At 46.5% G+C, this 26,597-nt stretch overlaps 1 protein-coding gene across 3 annotated transcripts in view; it reads left to right on the forward strand.

Annotated features, from left to right (window-relative positions):
• HSPBP1 (HSPA (Hsp70) binding protein 1) overlaps window positions 1-26,597 on the forward strand; it is a 409,565-nt gene that overhangs the window by 227,011 nt on the left and 155,957 nt on the right. For all 3 annotated transcript variants that reach the window (XM_086930301.1, XM_086930302.1, XM_086930303.1), the window contains exon 6: window positions 214-310. In XM_086930301.1, coding sequence (XP_086786427.1) covers window positions 214-310 — 97 coding nt within the window. The remainder of the gene's footprint in view (window positions 1-213; window positions 311-26,597) is intronic.

Below are 26,597 nucleotides of genomic sequence, written 5' to 3' on the forward strand. Positions count from 1 at the left end.
GAGTCACAGCATGACTGGATTCTACTCTTTATTCTTGATTTTGTAAATGTATAAAGTGTGTATCATTTAAGCCTTAAATAGCTTTAGAACATGTTGGACGGGTATGAAAAAAGTTTAGCTGATAGAAGAAGTGTACATCCAGGTATTCACTTTGCTTTTGTCGGATTAAAGGTGTACGGTGTCCATAGCCAATTCTTGTCTTTGCTTTTTCAGGTGCACTCTGCTCCATGGGCATGATCCAGCAACTGGTGGCTCTTCTCCGCACTGATCATGGGCCCTTTCATGAACATGTACTGGGTGCCCTTTGCAGGTAAACAGTCTGTCCCTACACTGACCATGATTCTCTCTTCGCTCTAGTTAAGCCCACTTTACACACCAGAATGCTCAGCCCAGGCGTAAACAAAAGACAATGGTCCTAGACCTTACTTGTAGAAAGGAGATTAATCAGTTAACCTTTAGTGTATTCAATAAATAATTTCTGAGCATGCTAAAGAACAATACATCTGCTCATAATACTTAATAAATTAATCAAACAAAAACAGAGAAATGCAACAAACCAGACTCTACTTCACCATGCATTTTATTTTCATGTCAATTGGTGAGGCAATTGAATTACCTAACACTCTACGTTAATATTTACACATTAAGGTTGCTCCAAAAGGAACAGGCGTAAAGAAGGGTGCTCAGGTGGGAAGTGGCGAGGAGAGAAAAATCAAGGTAGTGACATACGGAAGCAATTGGTACGGTTGAAAGGGGCGGAATGGTTGTAAATCACCGTCCTTTTTGGCCTGGCCACAATACTAGTAGGCAACTTCTAGTTACAATTTTACATATAATTGTAGTCTCATGTGGCACGTTAGATATGGAGATTGGTTCAGCGGTACAACCCAGAAATCCGAGGCTGGCACGCGATGGAAGGCAGGCGGCTTGGCTCTCGCGGTTGCTCTCGGTCACCTTTTCTACTAGCGGACTTAGACACTTTTCTGGAGCTTTTTCTCGCGGGGTCTCTCTATGCTCCTCATGTAGCCGGATCCGGTGAGGGTTCGCCGGCTTCAGATTTTCTCTAGTCCCAGTCAATCTCTGGAAGTTGGAGCTATTGAGCTTTTAGCGGGACGAACCCGGTTGGCTTGGCCAGCTCGCGGTTGAAGGCAGATGGCCTGGCTGGCCAGGTTGAGTCGGCCCCTCTATCAAGCTTTTTTTCAAAGTTAGTCCAAAGTTTTCCAAACTTCTTTAACTTCTTCCTGGAGTTCCTCAAGGGGTCCCAAAGTGTCTCAAACTCACTCGAAGAGTCTAGAAGCTCCAAGATGGTCCTTGAAAATTGAGGACGTCAGTTCCCACAATCCACTGGTACAAAACCCTTACAAATCCACTGATGGTTCTCCAAGGTGTAGATGTAGTTGGTGATGTTCCAGATGATCTCTATTAACCTGTAGCTTTCAGGGAGTCCACTCTTTAGTTCTTTTTCAGCAAGATAATCCACAGGGCCCTAGTTTCAGAGGGTGCAGTCTTCAGAGGACAGGCCTTAGAAATCCTTGCACAGCAACGCTTCTAAACAGGGCCCTTCTTGCTCCAGTTTGTTTCATGCAGCAGATCTGGAGGGCTCTACCCCTCTCAGATACTTATTCAATTCAATTTGCCTTTATTTCGGTCTCTTGGACCCAAAAAGCACATAAATAAAAATATACCCATCATACACATAATCGGCAGTCGGCTTTAACACATGAATCGGGTGTTTAAATGGGACAATTTCATGATCCTTTCCTAATATACATTTAAAAATTATACAATAAATATAAATAATATAAAAATTTATTAAAATTAATAAAAAACAATTAAACAAGTTAACAACCATTAAAAGGACTTTCAATAGCCCTCATCCTATTTACAATCGAAAAGTCTAAATATCTGACATCGCCACCACTATCTAATCACGACATTGGAGAGGGTTCAATACACAATACTTTTTTATTATAAAGTGCGGTGCAGGAATACGTTCATAATGTGCAAAAGCTATTAAATCCACTATCACAGTTTCAAACCTATTTTATCTCTAATAATCCTCACATTGAACAAGAATTTGGCTACACCAAAAACCACTGGTGTTGTAGTGTCCATCCTCAATATACTCTCCGCCTCTCTACAATGCCTAATTTTTAAATGATTGCAGAGAGGGTTGATCCATTTTTTCCTTGGGGTATCGTATAAGGGGCAAAAAAATAAAATATGTACATCATCTTCCTTAACCTTGGTCATATCTATACAAAACATACATTTATCATAATCTTTTTCAACATGGTTACTGCCCCATTTGGATTTGTTATTATTCGTTTGTAGAACCCCATATCTAAATTTCAGGTATAGGGATTTCACAATTTGTGGACACACCTCATCTAAAAATGGTTCGAAGCGGGCTACATCTTTGTACATGAGAAATAATGATGTTAACGAGCCTTGGTTAGAATCATGTAGCAGATTACCATTAATATAAGCCCAAAATGCTGTTTTTACTATCTTGCTGCATGCCATAGTTCACTCCAGGGGCTCCTCCCAATAATGTAAAAACCCTATTTTCCCAAACCAAGTTGATACATGATGGAACCACGGTATAGCTTTAAAGGGTCCAATACTCATTATCTCCTGTAGACCCTTTTTGTAGTGTAAGAGCTCCGATGTTGACCATATTCTTACCCAGAATAGAAGGGGGCGTAGTGCAGCATAATTATCAGTACGCTTCAGGTTTAGACCCGTAATTACTGGGGTCAGCGGGGTCCTTATTGGAAGAGCAAGCAATTTCCGTACTAAATTGTTTTCTCCAATTTCAAAGTTTCGTTTACATTGGGGGCCCCATATCTCCGCTTCGTACAAGGTATCTGCCTGTGCCTTGAATTTGAAAACCTCAATGGCAGGCGATACAGGCTTAGAAATACTCCCCAGTGTTTTTTAATGATAGGAGTGCAGTTTTGAAGCAAGATTGTTTTATTTTTATTAAGATGATGCTTCCAAGACAATTTTGTGTCCAGTGTGATACCAAGATAAATAAAATTATTTACATGCTCTAATTTTTGGCTAATTAACTCTAGGGAGTTTTTGAAAGATCTATGCGGATTAATAGGCATATATTTTGTCTTACTGGAATTTATCACAAGGCCTTTGTTAGTACAATACAACTGGAAGGAATTAATCAAATTTTGAAGACCACTGGGGGTTTGCAAAATTAAAATAGAATGTGCAAAAAGTAATGCAGGTATTACTTCGCCACCCAACCTAGGCAATTCGTTTTTACAGCCTTCCAGGTATTGAGGGATATCATTTACGTAAAGGCTAAAGAGGGTGGGCGGTAATACGCAGCCTTGGCATACCCCCCGTCTCACCAATATGTCTTTGGTGAGCTCACCCCCCGGTCCCCATCTCACTTTAGCATAGTTTCCCTCATGTAGCCTAATTATTTGAACAAGCAGTTCGATTGGCACCCCCAGGTCTTTCAAGCGTCCCCATAACAAATTCTTGGGTACCAAGTCAAACGCGGCCTTTAAGTCTACAAATGCAATATATAGACTACCTTTTCTTAAGTTTATATATTTCCAGGAAATGCACATGAATCTGAAGACTTGATCTATATTACTAATGTTTTTCCTGAACCCAGCTTGGTACTTTGAAAGTAGATCAACCGCCTCAATCCATGCGGCTAACCTGAATAAAATATGTCTTGCAAATATCTTCTGTGGTATATCGATTAAGCTAATGGGGCGGTAATTTGCCGGGTCATGCCGATCGCCCTTTTTTTAAAATGACTATTTCTGCTCCCTTCCATGTCTTAGGTATTGGCTCAAAGTCAGTTATCGCATTGCAGAGACAATTAATATAGGATCCCCATATACTCATATCGTGTTTTAAAAGATCGCCCAGAATTTTATCCGGCCCTGGAGCCTTACCAGACTTGACTGACTCCATAACTAATAAGGCTTCTTTAATACTAAAACATAGTTTAGCTGCCTTGGCGGTATTCTCCATATCTTCTGTTACCACAAAGGCGGCACCATTAGTTTCGGAGTAAAGATCAGAAAAATGTTTCACCCATGTGTTTTCATCAAGAAATAGATCTCTTTGCGTCCTTCCCGACCTATTCCCTTTGGCTATCAAGTTCCAAAAACCAGCCTGGTCCTTAGCTTTGGCCGCACTAATTAAACCTGACCAGATCTCGTCATCCCACGATCTCTTTGCATCTTCTAAGGACTGTTTGTAATTATATCTCTTTGTCCTTATTGTAGCTATGTCTCCACTTTTGATGGCCTGCACTAGGTCTGCCTTGGCTACTCGACAGTTCTTATTGTACTAGGAATTACCACACTTAATCCAGTTTGATAGTCCAGTTTTTTTCACTTTGGGTATTTTACTTAACACCGGACCCAAAGCATTTACCAGCCTACCATGTAGGTCCGTCATCCTAGTTGAGCCAGTTGCTTGTTCTATAAACGAGGTTGTGATGTCTGCAAAAGTGGAATAAATACTAGTGATTGCTTTAGTGTTCCCTAGTATATAGGGCCATTTGATAGCTCGGTTATTTTTCTTTAGTATAATTCCATCTTCCGATATCCCAGTTTCCTTAAAGTCCATTTGGGCGGGAAGGAAGAAATCCAAAAGTACCATCAATCTCAAGGGTCGATGATCGCTCTCTGTCCTAGAGTCAATTACTAAGTCAGCCAAGTGGCTCCAGAATCCGGGCGTCACCAATATATAATCTATATTTGTTCGGTATTTGCCTCTGCTAAAAGTATGTGCATTTGCCCTAGCCCATTGTAATTCTTAACAATTGGCTCACAGCAATTGTGCACTTTACCAACTTCTCCAATAACTGGAATATTAAATGCCATGTCTTCATCGTCAGTCAAGTTGCCAAATCCTGACACAGGCTCAAAATTACAATTGAAGTCACCTCCAATTATAATATTTGGTCTGTGGCCCAATGTATCTAAGAGGGACTCCAGCTGACTTATTACTACCGATTCACAGTGAGCAGGCCTGGTCTATTATAAATGTTAAGTAGAAATATGGCCTCCCCATTTTTTACAACTAGTTTTAGTCCCAATATGTCTCGAGACAATACTTTTAATGGAACAATATTAATTTCCAGAGACCCGTATCCATATCACCAACCCCCCGAAGGCCTACCTTTCACTGATGGGCTGGCCTCCACTCTATGTTTTAAAACCTACTCTATGGGGTGTTTCTAATAGCCAAGTCTCCTGGAAAAGTGTAATATCGCTAGCCTCTATATATTAATTCCAAGGTAAGTCAACTATGTTCCTCTTTAGGCCTGCAATGTTCTTTAGTTCTTTTTCAGCAAGATAATCCACAGGGCTATAGTTTCAGATGGTGCAGCCTTCAGAGGACAGGCCTTAGACATCTTTGCACAGCAAAACTTCTCAACAGGGCCCTTCTTGCTCCAGTAAGTTTCACACAGCAGATCTGGAGGGCTCTGCCCCCCTCATATACTTATTCCAAGTTCTCTGGGTCATGCAGGAGGTCACTTCTGACCAATGGGAGCAGGGTAACGCCTCAAAGTTATGACCACATCCTGTAGAGTGTGGCATTATTTTGTCCCAGAGTGCATCAAATCTTCCAAATCCATAATGGCTGATTTTCCAGCAGGAGGCAAGAGCTGGCTAAACACACCCCTAGGATGGCTAATTTACTTAGACTCTCCCTCCTGCATCTGCTCATACCTGCCTTAATCCTACCATCTGCCTAAGGTGGGAAGTTTAGAGCTGTAACTGACAATGGTCTCTGCCCTCCCCCTTAAGAGCATAGTTTACGACCCCTCTCCCTGGCATGGCATTCCTATGGAACAGCACACTGCCCTGCCAGCAGAGCTAGTTAACCCCAGGGGCTCTTTATCACCTCTTCAAGGCAGCCTGGCTAATCCACTTAACTCTGACCAATCAGGGAGACCACTGGAAGGCTGAATTTGAACCTACAAACAAGAAGGTCTTCTAACTTCTTGTATGTACACTTTGGGAGAAATTCAACAATAGGATATTGTTGGATTTGTTAATACTATTCTGGGAAGTCTTTGAATGGCATTGTATCCCACTCTTATCAATATTTATTAATCAATAACTTTCTACGATTTTACCCTATGTATCAGGGGATTTGCAATAGGAAAAATGACTTGGGCCATTTTTCCAGCACCAGGACTTACAAAAACATATTTTATAAGTACTTGCCTTACATCTACAGAAACCCCACACCATGTGCTACTAGGGGAGACTTTAGGGGTTCTGAATCTGAAGTAATATTGCAGTTTCTCCCTTTACAGTGCTCCTAGCATCAAAGTCGAATTTGAGCAGCACTTTACCACAATGTGGGGAGTGAAATGTGAAATTTCACTTTACCCAGGCATATAAAAACTCATTTTAGAAGGGTGTACCTTATAAATACCCGACCCCCACCCCACCCCTGGGATACCTAGGGGAGACCCTTGGGGTCCCTAATGTGCCAAAACATTGTAGGTTATCCATTTTTTAGTGCCCCAAACACCAACGTCGAGTTTGGGCACAATTTACTTTTTTAAAGCAGTCCTTACATCCAAGGCTGTTTTTAAACTGACCTCAGGCTTCAGCAGTGCACACATACGAATGCAGAAAAAGGCTGCTGGCCTCTAAACTGCCATGCCCCAGGATACTGGGGCAGGGTACTAGATAGTTTCAATCCCCCTGCCCGATTATATACTGGGGACCTATAGGGCAGGTCATGCCAATCACAGTGGTACCCCACCATACCGTTGTGTACCCTAGTGTATGTAGGCGTCTTAACTGCATTCTAATGTGTTTCTTTTAACATAGCACTGGCCCTGGGCCTGGTTAGGCAGAGCCGCCCAGAGTCAGTCAAAATAAGTTACCACCAGTATCAGTCAGCAAAAGTTGAGGGGTGCCCAGTGCAAAGGATGACTTTGCAACAAGAGCACTGTGAGCAGCTACCATGTTTTCAAGAATGTGTGGTGCTTCTGTTTTCCTATCTTCAGCATCATCCATATCAAGCTTTTGCCCATGCAACTAGAGTCTTGGCTGTCGCACAGTATCTTCTTTCACTGACCACCGAGAGTCCCAGGCCCTCAACCCTGCATTAGTTGAGTCACCCATTGTTGCCTTACACAGACACAATATTCTTCCTACGCTTTGACAAGCTGTCCTATAAAGATCATTTGTTTTGATCTTCACTTAGGTTTGTGAATAATTGCTTGTATCCCAGCTGGGCCTCAATTACTCATGTTTGTAGGGTGCTTCTGATTGTGGATTGGTATCATTAACAAAATATTTCATTCTTTCATTTTTCAAGTATAAATTATATTGATATACACTCCTTTGAAAAAATCAAATGTACTTTTTATGGCTGCGGAGGGACAAGACTAGACTCTATCGCCAAATCTTGGCCAGTTCTGTGAATTGGGCTACTTGAACATTTGGCAGTGTAAGATCTTCACTGATAGTAGTAAATGTTAAAAGAATTGACTTGAGGTGGTGCCAAATCTGAAGGCAAGATGGCCGCCGTGAGGCCGTAGGGGACGGTCGCTCTCAACCTCCTCTCCTGAGGAAACCAATGTGATCCTACTCACTCACTGATTACTTCTTTTCGTCCACTTGAAATAGTAATCCCGTAATACCCACGATATTTGGAGATACCTAGCTGATTACGACCCCAGATGTGGGAAATGGAAGACTGAAAGTGGCAAGTTGCACCAGAGCTATGGAGTGCTAGAGATGCTTGAAGCTTTCTCTTCTTGGGCGGCCCGCACCTCATTCTTTTCACGGAGGTTATCTATATTGCCGGGCGCTATAAAACACTGCTACTTGGGTTGGAGCAGCCTGAAGCGAATCATGGCACCAAAACCTCAGAAGCCGCATAAGGAACAAAGGGGGTCACGAGAGAAAGAGCATGAAGAAGACGAGGACTCCAGTGATGTCGGCGCGCCAGCAGCTAACCTTAGAGCAAAGTCCCGGCTGAGAGCACAAAATCGTAAAGGAGCGCCCAGAGGCGTCGAGGGGGAGAAGGCAGCCAAAGTGCCAAGTGTTCAGAAGGCAAAAGAAAAAGAAGTTGAAAGGAAAAAGGCGGTTTCGAGCAAAAAGAATAAAGATCGAACAATGGCTGCTGACATAGGAGGCGGAGTGGGAAGAGAAGTGGTTCTTCGTCAGCCTACCTTATTCGAATCTTTTTGTCCTATGCCTGTGAGTGTGCCGTCGGTGAGTGAGGTGGCGGGGCAAATACAGATGCAAATTTGCTCTCAGCTACAGACACAGCTGCTCCCTTCGCTTTCCCCGCCCGAAGTTACTGAAGCAGCTGGTGCGCCTGTCATTCATAGCAGAGCACGTAGCGGCAGTGGAAGCAACGCGCAGGCAGCTGAGACGCAGGTGGTGGTGTCGGTCTCAAAGCGCGAGATGCGAGAGATGCACAGAGGGATCAGTGCGGCTACGCCGGAGGCTGCTGAGAAAATGAGAAAGACGGTGAAAGGCTCAAGTACCACGACTAGTGGTGTTCCCAGTGCACTCCAGCAGACGCAGGTGAACGGGACTATTCGGATTTTCGACCGATTATCAATATACAGGTACAGGGGCACGCCGCAGAGCAACCCTTGACTTACACCTGCCGTAACCACCCCACACTCCTCAATCACAGACACAAATCTCTCCCCATCATACACCAGCCGCCCCCCTACCACCAACCCTTGGACACCCACTCATACCTCTCCCATTCCTTTCTCCCCTGACATCACAACTCCCACCCACAACCCCTCTAACCTAGCTCAGCACAAGAACGGCACGCATAACGACAAATCCCACCCTTTATCCCCCCCCCCCATTCTCAGCCCCCACTACCACCCTCCAACTAACTACTTGGAACACACCACATCCATTAATTTAACTCCCTCTCCCCACAACAGGACCATCTCCAATCCCATGTCCCACCCCCACTCTCAGCCCCCACTACCCCACCTGCTCCCCCATCACCACTAACATACACTCAACCTCCTCCCGGCTCACTCCGCCTGCCACCAATGCCCCCATCTACACCACTAACATCTTCCCTACCTCCTCCAAACCCATCCCTCCCAACCCCTCTCTCCTCTCTAACACCAACCCGTACATCGACGCCACGGAGACCTGCACGAACACCAACCCACCCCCTCACCCGCTCGCGAATACTCAGGTCAGTCACTCACCCATCCCTAACTCCAACACTTATCCCACACTGGGCAATATTATGCTCACCCTCCTCCAGTTCAAAGAAGACATTCACACCATCAAAGAACTACTCCTCACTCATCCCAGACACCCCTCACACACCACCACCCCCCCTCCCAACTTGCCCCCCCACCCTTCCGGATGACTCTCACACTCTACACCCCCCACATTGGACCGCGATCCCTGTCCACAATCGCAACAACCGCCTCCGTCGCCCATGCAACCCTCTTTCGGACATCGACACACTCACCCTCCTCCGAACATACGACCCTGCTCCCCTAAACAACACAACCACCACTCACCTCTCCATTCCCACGATACACTCAAATCCCCGTAGACCCCCCCACACTAAGCAACAGAATCTCCGTCCCTAATAACCTTAGAAAAGTCCCTCTCACTCTAGAACCCTCTACCTCCCCTGACACACCCCGTCTCAAATGCACTCTCCTCAACTGCAGATCGGCCTCTAGACACTCCTCCGCCATCGCTGATCTCATCTTAACATTGGACCTTGACCTAATCATCTTAACTGAAGCCTGGCTAACGGAATCTTCTACACCTATAATGGACATTCTGGTTCCCCCCAACTACCACATCATTAGACTTGACAGGTCTGGCAAGATAGGTGGTGGAATCGCATGCATATACAGGAACAACCTTTCTGTTTTGAAAGTCACCGCACCTTCCCTACCCTCCCCAACTTCCTGTGAATACATCTGCCTCAATATCGTTAGTGAGGGCAAACCGATATGCTCTCTTCACGGCATCTACCACCCACCCAGGGACAACCTCACCTTCGCCCAACAAATCATGGATATGATCTCTACCAACTCCGGACGACAGCTCACCCAAATATACCTTGGTGACTTCAACCTCCACTGGAACGATCAGAATGATGCGGTGGTAAATAGTCTCAAAAATCTCCTCAACACCCTTGACCTCACTCAATTTTGCAACAGCCCGACCCACGCGAAAGGCTCTATCCTCGACCTTATCATCTCCAAAGAGGACGCTATCCAACTTGAGTCCATTCAACCTTGTGACTGGTCAGATCATCATATTGTCACATTCTTCATCAATGAAAAAGTCAAATTCAACACGGTTCAATCCACCAAGACTAAAGTCTGGAAAAGAGACCTGAAAAAGCTCAACCCAAAATCCCTACCCCCGAACAGCTGCGACCTCCTACTCCCTCCTACCGGCGCTATGGACGTCCAATCCTTGACTGACCACTATCTCAACGCCATGACCTCAATAATTAATGAGGCTGCACCCATGCAGTTAAAAAGAGTCTTCGCTAAAATCTCCAACCCATGGTACGACGGGAGTCTCAATGAGGATAGACGAACCATGCGAATGGCAGAGCGCACCTGGAGATCAGCTCCCTCTGCACTGCACCTAAAAAACCTGAAGGAAAAGAGAAACGCCTACTTCAGGAAAATAAAGCGCTCAAAATCAGCCTTCTTCAGCCTCCAGCTCGACCAAGCAAAAAACCGTCCGAGAAAACTGTTTGAGCTAATCAGAACACAATCTAAGGAACAACCCCAACCACTCAGCACTGTGCGCGAATCACCCTCCTGTGAAGACTTCGCTGCTTTCTTTATCCAAAAAACGGAGAACATAAAGAGTGATCTCCTCATTGACGCAAGCCTTTACCCCAAACCTCACTGCATTGCACCCACTGAATTAAAAAACAATGCTACATGGTCATCTTTTGACACCTATTCTGAAGAAGAAATTGGCAAATTGCTCAGCACCTTGAAACCATCCAATCACCTCACGGACCCCCTCCCTGCTAACGCTGTCAAAGACTTCACCCCGTTGCTCCTTCCACTCTGGACTAAAATTATCAACAGCTCACTTCAACAAGGATCCATCCCGGACTCCCTCAAAGTTGGACAAGTCACTCCCTTACTAAAGAAACCTACAGCCGACCCATCTGATCCAAACAACTACTGTCCCATTACCAATATTCCCACTCTAGCCAAACTCCTGGAAAAATGCGCACAACTACAATTGAATAAAAACACATTGATCAGTTTGATCTCCTAAACCCTCATCAATCAGGCTTCCGAGCAGGGCACAGTACAGAAACTGCTATGACTCACATTATTGAAGACGCCCTTCAAATCCTAGATCAAAACAATACCTGCCTCCTCATCCTTCTTGATCTCTCCTCAGCATTCGACACCGTTAAACATGAGAAGCTACACAAGAATGGGTCTATCTGGGACTGTTCTTAAGTGGTTCACTTCCTTTCTACACAATAGGACGCAGAAATTCAAGAACAACAACCTGATGTCCTCACCAATACCTGTATCCTTAGGCGTCCCCCAAGGATCCTCCCTATCCCCAACTTTGTTTTACCTAGTCATGGAACCTCTTACCACCTTGCTACAAGCATCCAATGTACTCTTTCACATGTATGCCGATGACACCCAACTATATCTCAAATTACAATCCCCCAAAGACTTTGTACTCCTGAACTCAACAATCAGAAACACCCAATCCTGGCTTGCAGATAATCATCTCAAACTCAATGCCCTGAAAACAGAGTTCCTTCTGATCTCACCTCCCGCGAAGATCTCCACCACTCAAACTTGGCTAAATCACCTAACTGCACTCAATGTCCAACCCACCATCGTGGACTCAGCAAAATCTTTAGGCATAACACTCGACACCAACCTCAACATGCAGCAACATATCAGCAAGGCAACTAAAGGAGCCAACTACCAAATCAATACCCTGAGGAAACTTAAACCCTTCCTCCCAGCCATAGACTTCCAAACTGCAGTACAAGCACTAGTCCTCCCTCGAATAGAATACGGCAGCATTGCCCTCTGCAGGCTCCCTCTAACTTCTACTGCACCCCTAAGAGCTTCTCTAAACGCTGCAGCGAGACTCATCATTGGGTCAAAAAAGCACTCGCATATCTCCCCTGACTTGGTCTGCGCCAGGACGGGACCAGGGGCCATTCCCTCTGCCCCCGGTCACATAACATATTCCCGCTCTGCTCTATTGAGTCTACAGCCGCCTCCCTGTACTTTTGCCCCTACCTTTAGTTGTCAAGATGCGCCGCTGAAATGTCCTAAATGCGCTCTCACGCTAGACTCTGTCACCCCGGTTATAAGTACCACCTGACCCACTTTCTGGGATACCCCATCTGTCACTCATCATTTTTCCTCTATTACGCACAAAGCATGTCCTGATCTGGGCTTTATTAGTATAAATTGCTGATCTCTCTCTAAACATAAGAGAGATATCTTTGACCTCCTTGAGTCATCTAGCCCGGCAGCCATGTTCGTAACGGAAACATGGTTAAACGAGAGTTCCGGTCCGGACATCGCCATGGCTCTCCCCAACAACTACACCTTTGTGGGGAGAAACCGTGTACTCAAGGATGGCGGCGGTATTGCTGTAATCTTTAAAAGAGAATTCTCTTGCAAATGGGAAGATCTAGATTTTCCCAGTTGTGAAGCTGGTCTCTTCAAACTCCTACTCTCTCCCAATTTTACTTTGACTGGAACCCTTATTTATCGTCCCCCTGGCTCGGCCTGTGCATGGGCATCCTCTTTCCCAGAGCTCATTGCCCCTCTGATGTTACAATCTACTAATTTCTTAATAGTGGGAGATTTAAATATTCATTTTAATCATGCATCTTGCCTCATTAGCACGCGCCTACTACAGGATTTAGCCGCCTTGGATCTTCACCTGCATAACTCCGGCCCCACCCATAAAGCTGGTAATCTACTAGATCCCATTATCTCCAATCTTAATTGCATCACCTGCCACTCTTCCTCACCTGTTATCTGGTCCGATCATTTCATCATTGACTTTTCAATCAATATATCTGATCATCACAACTCCTCTACTAGCTTACATCCTCATAAAGCCAGCAGGAACTGGAAACGATTAGATAAAGGCAAACTGAATATCTGCCTTGAGAATGCTAAACCTACGCTTCCCACCGTTACTACGAAGGAGGTGTCTGCTGTCAGCTCTTGGCTGATATCAGCCTTAGATTCTTGCCTTCCAATCCAGAGAAATAAGCCTCATATCCATCATCCACCGGCACCCTGGTTTAATGATTCACTCCGCCAGGAAAAATCTCGTTGCAAGAAACTGGAACGCATCTGGCGCTCCAACTACTGCACGGATAATAAAAAAAGATATAATGCCGCCCTTCTTGCATACCATTCTGCCTGTGATACCGCCAGAGCTAATCATGCTAATATTACCATACTTAGGGGGTCATTATGATTGCGGATTTTCCGCATCCTCGGGGCCGGCGGAAGCCACCGCCGGCCCCGAGGATGCGGAAAATCCGCAGCGGACTGACCAAAGACCCACCGCCACATTAGGATGGCTGGTGGGTCCTGGTTTCCGTCCGCAGCTTTTCCGCCGCGGCTGGCTTACAACCGCGGCGGAAAAGCTCTAATATGGTGACGGTGTCTGGAAGACACCGTCCACCATATTAGGATGGCCAGTTAAGTATGCTTTTCCGCGGCGGGTTTTCCGCCGCGGAAAAGCATACGGAACTTCACTGCGGGGGCCCGTTGCAGGCCCCCTAGGTGAAGGGGGGTAGGGGGTGCACATGGGGGGTACCTATGGTACCCCCCTGCATTTGAATGCAGAAAGCGGCAGGCACCGCGCGGTGCCTGCCTCTTTCTGCATGCAAATGCAATGCGTGCATTTTTCACATTGCCGCGGGTGCAGCTTGAAGCTGCACCCGCGGCAATGTTAAAAATAGAGGATGTGACCGCAACCCTTGCGGTCACATCCTAATTGCACAGGAGGGAACTCCGCATGCCATGCGGAGGTTCCCTCCTGCTCTGGGGTCGCGGACGGACGCAAGTCCGTCCGCGATCCTAATCGACCCCTATATGCCCAAAATCGACCTAAGGCCCTGTTCAAAGTTGTAAAAGATCTTTCAGGCATGTCTTCTGTACCTAAAGACCCCTGCTTGGACACAGAACAATGTAACGCCCTGGCAAATTTTTTCCTGGAGAAAATAGCTAAAATCTATGCTAATTTTAGCGCTCCTTCCACTTACTCTTCCATTCCGGATCCTCAATTGCCCAGTCCCTGCTCCGTCGATGCATCTAGTCTAACTCCCACTGCCCCCCAACTCCACTCCTGGGAGCTGATCTCGCCTTCGCTTTTTCAAAACTATCTACACAAAATAAAAACTGGCTCTCCCCTTGATCCCATGCCTCCACAAATACTGTGCACCCTGAATCCATCCATACTCCAGATCATCCTTGATCTTCTGAATGCTTCATTGGTTTTAGCCACGGTTCCCAAAGAATGGAAACATGCGATGGTGGTTCCATTGATAAAAAAGGCCAACGCGGACCCAAATAATCCCTCCAACTTCCGTACCATCTCTTTGCTCTCATGCTACTCTAAAATTCTCGAAAAGCACGTTAACTCTCTTCTCACCTCTTATATTGAATCCTTTAATTTTCTTCACTGCTCACAATCCGGGTTCAGGGCTGGCTTCTCCACTGAGACCACGCTTCTTGGTGTGGCCGAGACCATCAGAAGACAAGTGGACAACGGGGAGACAGTGGCACTCATTCTGTTAGATTTGAGTGCCGCATTTGACACCGTCTCCCATTTTATCCTGTTGTCCACCTTGAAATCTGTGGGTATTGACGGCCCTGCCCTGGCCTGGATTGCTAGTTTTCTTTCTAACCGCACCTTTCAAGTCTTTTCATCTACTTCTGTCTCCTCCATCTTTACCTCCCCTCACGGTGTTCCCCAGGGTTCTATTCTCAGCCCCCTTTTCTTTAATCTTTATGTGAGACCTCTAGCTTTCCTGGCAGAGCAAGCAGGTCTCACGATCTATTCTTACGCAGACGATACGCAAATCGTCTACTCTCTATCTACAAATAAACATCTCCCCTGCAGTCTGGTTTGGAACAAATCTCCAACTGGATACATAGGAAGGAATTAAAAACCCTTCTTTTCATGTAAATCTCACTACCTTCACTTGCCCCCCAGTTACACTCAGCGCTACGAGGCCTCCGGGTTGTCTGCGCTTAATAAAATCCATTTAATAATAATAATAATAATAGACATAAATTAAAACTTAATGGTGACAAAACGGAGCTGCTTCTAATTGGTCCAAATCCATCGCTCTGGGGCCCGCAACATTGGCCTCATCAGATGGGCCCTATTCCTGCCACAGCCCGCAACCTCTGGGTCCTTCTTGACAACCAGCTGTCAATGAAGCAACATGTTGTAAAAGTCTCAGCCACCTGCATCACCATCGTAAGGTGGCTGAGAAAAATTACGTGGATGCTTCCAGCTGACACCCTGAGGACCGTAGTCCAGGCCCTTGTCACCTCACGGATGGACTACGGGAACATTCTGCTCCTGGGTGCCTGTAAGGAGGTCATAAAGAAATTGCAGGTGGTTCAGAACATGGCAGTTCGCCTTATCTGTAACTTGCCTGCCAGGTCCTCGGCAGCCGTCCATCTACGCAAGCTGCACTGGCTGCGCATTGAGAGCCGAGTGAAATTTAAAGCTCTCTGCATAATGCACCATATCAAAACTGGTAAAGCCCCGAAATACGTGTCCTCTTTAGTACAGCACTATGTCCCTTCCCGCACTCTGAGATCCTCCACGCAAAACAAGTTTCAGACCCCTCGTTTCAACAAAGCCAAAATGGGCGGTCGCTCGTTTGCGCTACTTGCACCCTCCCTATGGAACTCCATGCCTCAATCCCTGCGATCTGAAATTTGCTACCTGAAATTCCGTAAAGGAATTAAGACCTGGCTTTTTAATACTTAAAATGCGTGCTCATTCCTTCTCAACTTAGCTCACCTTTTGTTTGCTTTTAGCGCCGGGAAACCTCTGGGTAGCTGTGCGCTCAATAAATGCAATTATAATAATAATAATAAAATCTCTGAACTGGCTGCCTTTTGAAGCCAGAATACATTTGAAAATCGCCTGCATGACACACAAGGCTGTACACCTGAGCTCAGCCGGATACCTCACCCAGAAACACTAGAGGCACAAATAATCTTCTACTAAAACCTCGAAGATTCCGGAAGGAAAAAACGTATAAACGCTCCTTCTCAGGAATGGCACCCAGGATATGGAACTCACTCCCTCCTGAAACCAGACTCATCTCCTCCATCGCACTCTTTAAGAAAGAAGTAAAAGCTATCCTCATGGCCAAATACACTTGATCTGTTAACGTGGATTCTTAAAGTCTCTGCACCGATCTGTATTATTCGCTCAATCCCTTCGATGATTTGTATTACTTTTTTATTTACTTACCTGACTGTCTATGCTCACACTTATGTATTATTTGTATTATTAATGTACCTGCTTTACCATGCTCCCTCATGTACCTACCCCTCCCCACTTATTATCTACAATTGCGCTATACCGAATGGCCTGTTATGCACCCTCATGTTTGTATTCCCCGCTTTGTAAAGCGCTCTGATATCTGCAAAGATCTTGTTCGCGCTATATAAAACTTTCAAAATAAATAAATAAATACATTGGGGCGTTGGCAACCACAGATGGAGGTGTTATGCAAGACTGCAATACTGTGGGTAGAGAGCTCAATCAGCCCTGTAATGATATAAGCGGTGAAGCCGATGGTAACAAGGTAGTACAACCCGGCAACGATGGCATTATTTGCAGCGATATAACTGCTGTAAAGGCAACTGCTACAATTGCACCAGCTATATTAGCTCTACCTGCGGAAGACTTAAGTGCTAAAACATCTGGCTCTTCAAGGGAGGCTCCTGGTGATAAAGTGGAGGTACAAGTCAGCGATAGCGATCTCGCTTTAAAGGCTAACCTTGGTATAGATTTAAGTGCTATGAATACGATACACTTACAAATTAACTCTGGGGGTCAAACAGCGTCAAAAACAGATACCATAAACACAGAGGTAATACAAGCTGACACTGGTTTGTTGGTAGGAGGTCCAAATAACACTGCTCTATTAGTCATGGGCTCGCCTAGCGATGAATGCTTCTTCACTGGGAATGATGGTGAAGATGAGGAGGAGGAGGAGGAATCAGAGTCCGCTTTAAGCGAGGGCCTGGATACAGACACGGAGCCTGATTCAATATCACTATCCCCGGAGAGTCGGGAATCGGACTCAGAAGCCTCAGAAGTAGAGCAAGTTTTGCAGCGTGAATCTTTCTGGATTCACTATGCTGTGCATATTCTGCAATCTGGTAGTTGGGTCCGGAATCGTAGTCTTTTTTTCTCTCTTTTTTTTTTCTTTTTTTTTTGTAGCCCAGGTGGGCGTCGACGTCCCACCATTTGGTGTACCTTCGGTGACGTCGGCATGCTTCCGGCGGAAGCTACCACCCTTGGGCGCCATCTTCAGATTCTTTTTCCCGCCGTTGGGTCTGGATCGTCGCGTGAAGCTCCAGAAGTTTTGGAGGAAAAAAGGAGAAAATACAACTACTATTCGACGGTAATGACCGGAAAAGGAGGAGAGACCATCAGAGAGGAGACGACGAAGAAAGAGAAGAACTTCGAGATCTTCGACATCCTTGGAGGAATGCGCATACAGGGGGCCCCCTGAGCGCAGGGATGTACAAGACTCCGTTTAAATTCTGCAAAAACTGCCACCACAAGTTTGCGCAGAAGGACCAACACCCGGTCTGCAACCTCTGCCTGCCTGTCGACCACGAGAGCAGAGACTGCAACGCCTGCTCCGTCTTCAAGCTGAAGACACTCTGAGTTCGAGAGAAGCAGAGGATAGCTCATCGCACGATGCAGGGCAAGGGCCAGGCCCCGACGCTTTACGAACTGGGCCTCTCCACCGACGACGAGGACAACATCGCCGAAGGTCCAGAAGCCTTCACGGTCGTGGAGACCGATAAGAAAACGCCTGATAAGGTAGGAGAGTCTACGACCCCGAAAACCCCCTCAGGGCCTCGAAAACCAGAGGCGGACCCTCGAAAGACAGAGTCCAAAGCCTCGAAAGGAGCACCGGCGCCGAAAAGTTCGACGGCCGAAGCTGCATCCTCTGAAAAAGAGCCCAGCGGATCCTTCGACAAGGACTCCCGGAGGCAGAAGACCGGCGAAAAGCAGAGGTCGTCGAAGCAAGCCCCCGAAAAAGGGTCTTCGACTTCGAAGGAAAAGGAGCTGAAGAAAGCTTCGACGTCGACGCCGAAAAGAGCAGCCGAAACGCTCGACGACGACCAGGCCGCAGAGATGCTGAGAAAGAAAAGAAGGCTCGAGGCCGAGATGGAGAACATCCTCCAGAGAAAGAAAGACTTCGACGACAAAATGAAAAGTTACAAGATCCCCTCGAGGCCGGCAACGTCACGGAGGTGGTACAACAGGAGGAGTTCGACGTCGAAGATCCGCCGAAAACTCCGGAGCTCTCGGAGCACGAAGAGGAAGAGGACCTCTATTATAATGAAGAGGATTACGGGGACCAGCAGTCAAGATAGGGCTCGGGTTCCTCGATGGCCCAGGACCAGGAATGGCAGGACATCGAGGCCGAAAACCCGGAGGAGGCGGTGGAGACATATCCGTTGAGGCCTTCACCACCGGACGACATCGGGGCATACAACGAGGTAGTCAGGAAGGCAGCTGCAGCTTATGGGGTGAAGCTAGAGGAGGAAAAGCCAAAACCAGATTTCCTACTAGAAACCTTGCTCCCCACACAGACAAGAAGCCAATTCCTTCCCATACTGAAAAGCATCACAGACCAGGGGAAGGAAGCCTTCAAGGACCCGGCTTCATGTACATCAGTAACGCCGAGGACCGAAAAGAAATACAAATTCTCCTCACAGGACCCAGCTTATATCAAAGGGTCCGTCACAGCTGACTCTATTATCGCTGCAACGGCCAGAAGAAGGGCCAACGTCCCAACGACATCTGGCCCTCCACCTGACAAGGAAAGCAAGAGGATGGACCTAACGGGCAGGAAAATAGAGAGAAACGCCGCAACCCTCTGGCGGATGGCGAACTCGAACGCCCTCCTAAACAGATATCAATACCAATATTGGGATGAGATGGGGCAATTGCTCAAGCACCTCCCGAAGCAATACCGTGAGAGGGCATCACACCTTGTGGAAGAGGGGAAAAGCATTGCTAACTCGTGCCTTAAGACAGCCTTGTATGGGGCTGAAACATCCAGCAGACTGATGGCTTTAGGCATCACAGAGAGAAGGCAAGCCTGGCTCAGGATCTCAGGCTTCAAAGCTGAGGTTCAGAACAACATCCTGAACACACCCTTCAATGGTGAAACACTGTTCGGAGCCCCAGTTGATGAGAAACTCACACAACTGACAAGGACAATGAGACGGCAAGGTCCATGGGGGCCCTGCAATTCAGGGGGATGAGAAGGGGCACTCCTACGCGGAGGCCAAACGGCAGAGGTGGAAGCCAGCGAGGAGATTCTCACCAGACGTTCCACCAGGGACAACAGAGTGACAGCCAAGGTCACCAGGGCCAACAGAGGCAAAACTGGAACTACCAGAACAGGGGCCAGTCCTTCCGTTCAAGAGGGAATGGACGAGGACAAAGAAGAAGAGGCGGTGAACAACCCCCCTCTAAGTGACTGCTCACGAGAAAAGGTGCTCACCCACCCGAACCCTCCGGGGGAAGAGCATGGAGAAACAAAGAGGAGAGGGATACACGGACAGGACACAAAAGATCATGTAACTCCAGTAGGAGGCAGGCTAAGATTTTTTCTCCAGGAGTGGAGGAAAATCACCACAGACAAGTGGATACTGAACATCATGCAGTTCGGATACTGCATAGAGTTGCTAAAGAATCCACCAAACAGAAAGCCAAAGAGAAGAGAGCACTCTGGAACAGAGCTACAACTCCAAAAGGAGGCTCAAGAACTACTCCTCAAAGAGGCCATCGAAACAGTCCCATTCAAAGAACGGAACAAAGGAGTGTACTCAAACTACTTCCTGGTACCGAAAGTGGACGAAAACCTAAGACCCATCCTGGACTTACGGTTCCTAAACAAATACGTAAAGACCCAAAAATTCAAAATGACGTCCCTGCAAGAAGTCATCCCACAGATAAAGGCCGGGGACTTCTTGTCCACCATAGACCTCAAGGACGCGTACCTGCACATCCCCATGAACAGGCAGCACAAGCACATGCTAAGGTTCGCAGTGAACAACGATCACTACCAGTTTACAACCCTGGCCTTCGGTCTAAAATCCGCACCAAGGGTGTTCACCAAATGCCTCGCGGCAATAGCCGCTCATCTGCGAAGGGAGGGGATACACGTGTACCCCTACCTAGACGACTGGCACGTAAAGGCAAGCTCGTACAGGACATGCAAGGATCACGCACAGCAAGTCACGACAACGCTAACTGGCCTGGCTTTCTCCATACACTGGGGAAAATGCTCAATGGTACCGGAGCAGGTGAAGATCTTCTTGGGTGCTCAAATCGACACCGTCCAATGCAGAGTGTCACCCAGCGAAAAGAGAACACTCAGCCTACTGAGGGAGAAACGTCACTACCTGAAGGGGCGAGCTCTGACAGTGAGGACAGTGAGCAAGATCTTAGGGATGATAGCGTTGTGCATATACCTGGTCCCCAATGTACGTCTACAGATGAGACCACTCCAAGAGTGGCTACAACAACAATGGTCACAAGCTACAGGAAGTTGGGAGGATCTAGTGGTTGTAACGCACAGGGTGCAGGAAGAAATAAGGTGGTGGACCAAGGAACGGATAATAGTAGGGAAACCTCTAACACCACCGGACCCAACAGTGACCATTACCACAGATGCATCCCAGAAGGGGTGGGGCGCACATATGAACAAGCTCAGAGTGAGAGGCCTGTGGAGCCCTACAGATGCGGTCAGACACATCAATTACCTAGAGCTGAAAACAGTGTTGCTGGCACTCAAGGCCTTCCAGAGACACCTGTACAGCCAGAAGGTGCTGATACAAACAGACAACACCACAACAATGTTTTACATAAACAAACAAGGGGGAACTCAATCATTTCCCTTGTCAAACTTGGCACAGGAAATCTGGAGATGGGCAATACCACTCAAAACAGACCTTCTAGCCATACACCTGCCAGGGAAGGACAATGTAGAAGCGGACTGGCTCAGCAGGCAGATTTCAGCATCCCACGAGTGGGAACTCAATGTGCAGGAGACGGAGAAACTATTCAGGAGATGGGGCACTCCGACAATAGACCTATTTGCAACACGCCGGAATGCAAAATGCCAATACTTTGCATCCAGGCAACCAGAAGCACAATCACAGGGGAATGCCTTATGGATAAGCTGGGCAAAGACATTTGCCTACGCGTTTCCCCCGATTCCGCTGATCTCCAGGGTTCTGGACAAACGCATGACAAGCAACATGACCCTGATCCTGGTGGCACCACAATGGGCCAGGCAGACCTGGTACTCTCAGATAATGGAGATGGCGCAGGGGCCTCCCCACAAGTTCCCAAAAAGAAGAGACATACTGTCCATGGAAAACGGAGAAGTGCTACACCCAGAGCCGGAGAGCCTCAACCTCTCAGCCTGGCTCCTGAGGACTTAGAGTTCGCACATCTAAAACTACCAGAGAGCACCCTGAGAGTGCTGCGAGAGGCAAGAAGGCCCAGCACACGCAAATGCTATGGGGCAAATTGGGAAAGATTCACTCAATGGTGTCGCAAGAAAAAACTACACAGAAAAATGACAAGGGAATCTACGGTGCTGAGGTACCTCACGCACCTAATAAAGGCAAAACTAAGCTCGTCTTCGCTAAGGGTACACCTGGCAGCGATTGTGGCATACACAAGAGGAGAAACAGGGAGAAGTTTCTTCACATCTCAAGTCGTGAAAAGATTCTTGGAAGGGGCTAAAAGAATAGCGCCACCGAAAAGAATGCCACCACCGACTTGGATCCTGAATGTAGTACTGACAGAACTCATGAAAGCACCTTTCGAACCGATGCACAAAGCATCACTGCAAATGCTGATTATGAAAACTGCCTTTCTGGTAGCAATCACATCACTACGGAGAGTGAGCGAACTGCAGGCTCTAACACTACAGGAACCCTACATTCAGATACACAGTGACAGGGTCGTAATGAGAACGGACCCACACTTCATGCCGAAGGTGGTGTCGAGGTTTCACATGAATCAAAGTATTCAGATCCCTAGCTTCTTCCAAAACCCCACTACAAGCGCTGAGAGAGCACTCCACACTCTAAACGCAGGAAGGGCAGTGATGCACTACATGGAAAGGACGAAAGGACACAGGAAGACAAAACAGTTCTTCGTATCCTTTGCAAACAGTTACATGGGTAAACCAGTGACGAAAAACACCATAGCTCGATGGATCGCACAAACTATTCAGTTCTGCCACAAGCAAGCGGGCCAGGAGCTAACAGGAGCGGCACAGGCCCACTCAACCAGGAAGAAAGGAGCAACAATTGCCTTTCTGGCCAACACACCAATTCAGGACATATGCCTGGCGGCAACATGGGCTTCAGTGCACACGTTCACTAAGCACTATTGCGTGGATGTTCAAATGAACAAGGAAGCACAAGTAGGACAGAAGGTGCTTCAACATATTTTCAACAACCAACGCTCATCTTCCACCCAGCCGCCACAAAAGTAACAAAAACCGCTGCAAAATCTATGCACAGCATAGTAAATCCAGAAAGATTCACGCTGCAAAATAAATTGTTTCTTACCTGTCGGTGTAGTTTTGCAGCTTGAAGATCTTTCTGGATTCACTAGCGAACCCACCCGCCTCCGCCAGAAAGATGAGGCTGGAAAAGAAGGTGGAAATGCATAGAAAAAGAAAGAAAGTTGAAGCCTACAAGATACGTGAAAAGAATTACATTAAAAAAAAAAGGATTAACAAACATAGCCATGGATTCACTACAAACACGGTAAAGAAAAGAGACAGAAAAAAAGAATCCGAAGATGGCGGCCAAGGGTGGTAGCTTCCACCGGAACCATGCCGACGTCACCGAAGGTACACCAAATGGTGGGACGTCGACGCCCACCTGGGCTACAAAAAAAAAAAAGAGAGAAAAAAGACTACGATTCCGGACCCAACCACCAGATTGCGGAATATGCACAGCATAGTGAATCCAGAAAGATCTTCAAGGTGCAAAACTACACCGACAGGTAAGAAACTATTCGATACTGTACACAAGGGGTGTGCAGGCCGAAGGACAGTTAAGTCAAAGCACAGGCTGCGTAGTAGAACTAAGACCTCCTTGAGCCCTGCTCAATCGGGAGTTGCAAAAAAACTCGATTGGGATTACTATGCCACTTCGCAACTATATCAAGAGGGAGCTAGCAGCTCACACCAACCACATCTAGAGACAAAGGGATCAACTCCTAAATCTAGCCCTAAATCTAACTCTAACTCCAACTCTAACTTTGATCTCTTGTTTACAACTTTAAAACAAATCCAGAGTGAAGCCAGAGCTGAGAGCCGCAGGGCAAGACACGCTAATAAAAAGATACAGGGATCACTACGTAAAGTAAACAAACTTTATGCAGAAGTGGCAGGACGAATCACAGAGGTGGAGTAAAGAACAGGCAAACTGGAAGATGAGGTGGGGAAACTGCAGGAAACTAGAATGGAACAAGAAAATACATCGTCAGACGTGCTTTGGAAGCTTGAAGATTTCGAAAACAGACAAAGACGCAATAATATAAGACTACTTGGGGTGGAGGAAGGGAAGGAAGGTCAAGATGTGCGGGCATTTGTGGTCGAATTACTTAAGGGTGCATTCCCGGAAATGGATAAGTGGGATTGGGAAAATGAAGTTCAGCGTGCCCACGGGTTCCCACTGATACAGAAAAAGGGAAGCACGTTTAGCAAAACACGGGCAATCTTGGTGTACGTACGCAACTATTTGTTAAGAGAGGAAATAATGAGCAAGGCAAAGCCACAGACCAAGCGCACGTATAAGGATATACTTTTTTTTGCCCGGCCTGATTTTTGCCATGCCACCGTTGAAAGAAGGTGGCGCATGCTGCAATTAATCACTCCATTCCAAAATGCAGGTTGCGAGGTGTATCTAATGTTTCCATCACGCCTAAAAGTTGGTGTCAATGGTCAGTTCAGAGTATTCTACTCTGAGATTATGGCTCAAGAGTACCTTAACTCCCTCAGAGAGAATAGGGGGGAGAACAGCCAGACGGTTGCCGTGAGGCAAACAGCTCGTAAGCTGTAGTTACAAGTAGGGAGCAAACATGTGGGAAAAAGGGGTTAAAAAAAGGGAGAAATTTGGTGTGAATTTGGATCGTACAGTAGAGACAAGGATCTGTAAGGGATGTGAGAAGTAAGAAGGGAGAAGGGGGGGGGGGGGCAACCCAGGGGCCCTGGCTGTCAGATATAGGTCAGGAGTTACCTATTTGCCAGTATGGGGGGAGGGCATCCAAGGGTGGGTCGTCAGGGGAGGGGGAGGGGGGGAAGGGGTACAGGGCACTGCATAATAAGAGAACATAAGGACGGAACAGGCAGACTTAGTGTACAGGAAAATGAACTGTTGAGAGTAGGTAGAGACATGTGGTTTAAAACTAATATTGTGCAAGGTGGTTCAGGCTCAAAATCATTCCAGAAAGGCTTTCTGGACCTTACAATCAGGAAATCTATTAGAAAACTTAAATGGGTACTAGGTTAGTAACATGGAATGTCTGCGGGTTGAATGATCGTCAGAAAAGGCAAAGGATCTCTATGGCATTAAAACAGATGAATGTAGATTTTATTTTTTTGCAAGAAACACACATGGCTTAGCAAGAATATATGTTGGATCAACTGGGATTTCATGTATTAGCATGCTCGAAGCAAGGTGCTAAAAATAAAGGGGCAAGAAATAAAAACGTGATTACTAGAAAAAAATTGGAAGATCAGTGGGGAAGGTGGGCACTTATTGAATGTCTCTTGGAGGGTGAGTGGACCACTCTTGGGGTGGTATACGGTTCTACAGAAGATGACCCGGAGGTCTTTGATTTTTTAGATATGGAACTTGCTACATTGGTCCCCCGTGTGATCATTGCTTGTGATTTCAATATTAATGGGGCAGATGGGTTAGGGGTAGGTTCTTTTGGAAGATACAAAGGTAGGAAAAAAAGGGTACACAAAGCGCTGCTTAGTATGGTAACAATAATGTGCTCGCAGATGTGTGGGGAAAAAATATACCAAATGAGAGGGGGTTTACATACTATTCGCCCCACATCGAATCTGCGTAAGGCTGGATTACTTTTATATATCAGCTGCATTACTATCCAAGTCAGGGATCGATAGACTCTCACGGATATTTAGTGATCATAATCCCCTTATTTCAACATTAACGTTGCCTACAGTGAGAAGAAAAGAGAGGATATGGACTTTTGAAAGAGCGCTCCTACACGACGATAAATACATATATCACATGACAAAATGGATTAAAAGCTTTTTTGAAATAAATAGGGGTAGCGCGGCAGTAGGGATGGTCTGGGATGCCTTTAAGGCAGGGGCTCACGGTGAGACTTTGAGTTTTAACACCTTTAAACGTAAGCAAGAGCAGCTCAGGAATAGAGAATTAACTAATGCAGTACTCAATGCTGAGGAAGAGCTGCATCAATGTGTACTAACAGGGGCTTAATTGGACCATGCATTCACCAAGCTTTTAAAGGTCAAAATGGAGGCAGAAGAGGATATCGCAATCAAGGCAGCTAAGAGCTTTATTATAAAAAGGGAGAAATGTTACGAACTTAGTGAGAGGATCAGATGCACATTAGCCATCCGCACTAGGCAAAAAGCGGCATCAGGAGTAGTAAGGGAAATCAGGGATATAACAGGTAGTCTGCATTCAGATCCTGATGAGATACGAGAAGTTTTCAGGAACTTTTATGAGACACTGTACGATGACAGGCAGTATAGAGACCCAGGGGAAATAAGGGATTACTTGATTGAAATTCCAGTTGAAAGACTGACAGAGGAAGAGGCAGAGGAGTTGGAAGATCCAATGGATCTGGAAGAGATTAAAAAAGCCATATCAAATCTTCCCTCAGGAAAAGCTGCTGGCCCGGTCCAACTGCCAATTGAATTTTACAAGGTGTTCTGGGAGATACTGGCTGATGACATGGTTACAACAATGCAGTCGGCACAGGCAGGCGTATCCATACCAGGGTCCTGGGGGGGAGCGGAGATTGTGATAATACTAAAAAAGGGGAAGCCTGCTACTGAGCCTGGGTCTTACAGGCCGATTACTTTAATGAACACGGATACGAAGATCTATTCTAAGGCGTTTGCCATAATATTCGCCAGAATAATAGGAAATCTTGTGAGTGGTAACCAACATGGTTTTATTCCAGGAAGGGGCACCACCCATCATACACGTAAGGTTATAACTCTGTTTGATGCAGCAGAAGTCGCAG

The sequence above is a fragment of the Lissotriton vulgaris genome, chromosome 7 (assembly GCF_964263255.1).
Source record: "Lissotriton vulgaris chromosome 7, aLisVul1.2, whole genome shotgun sequence".
NCBI lineage: Eukaryota > Metazoa > Chordata > Amphibia > Caudata > Salamandridae > Lissotriton > Lissotriton vulgaris.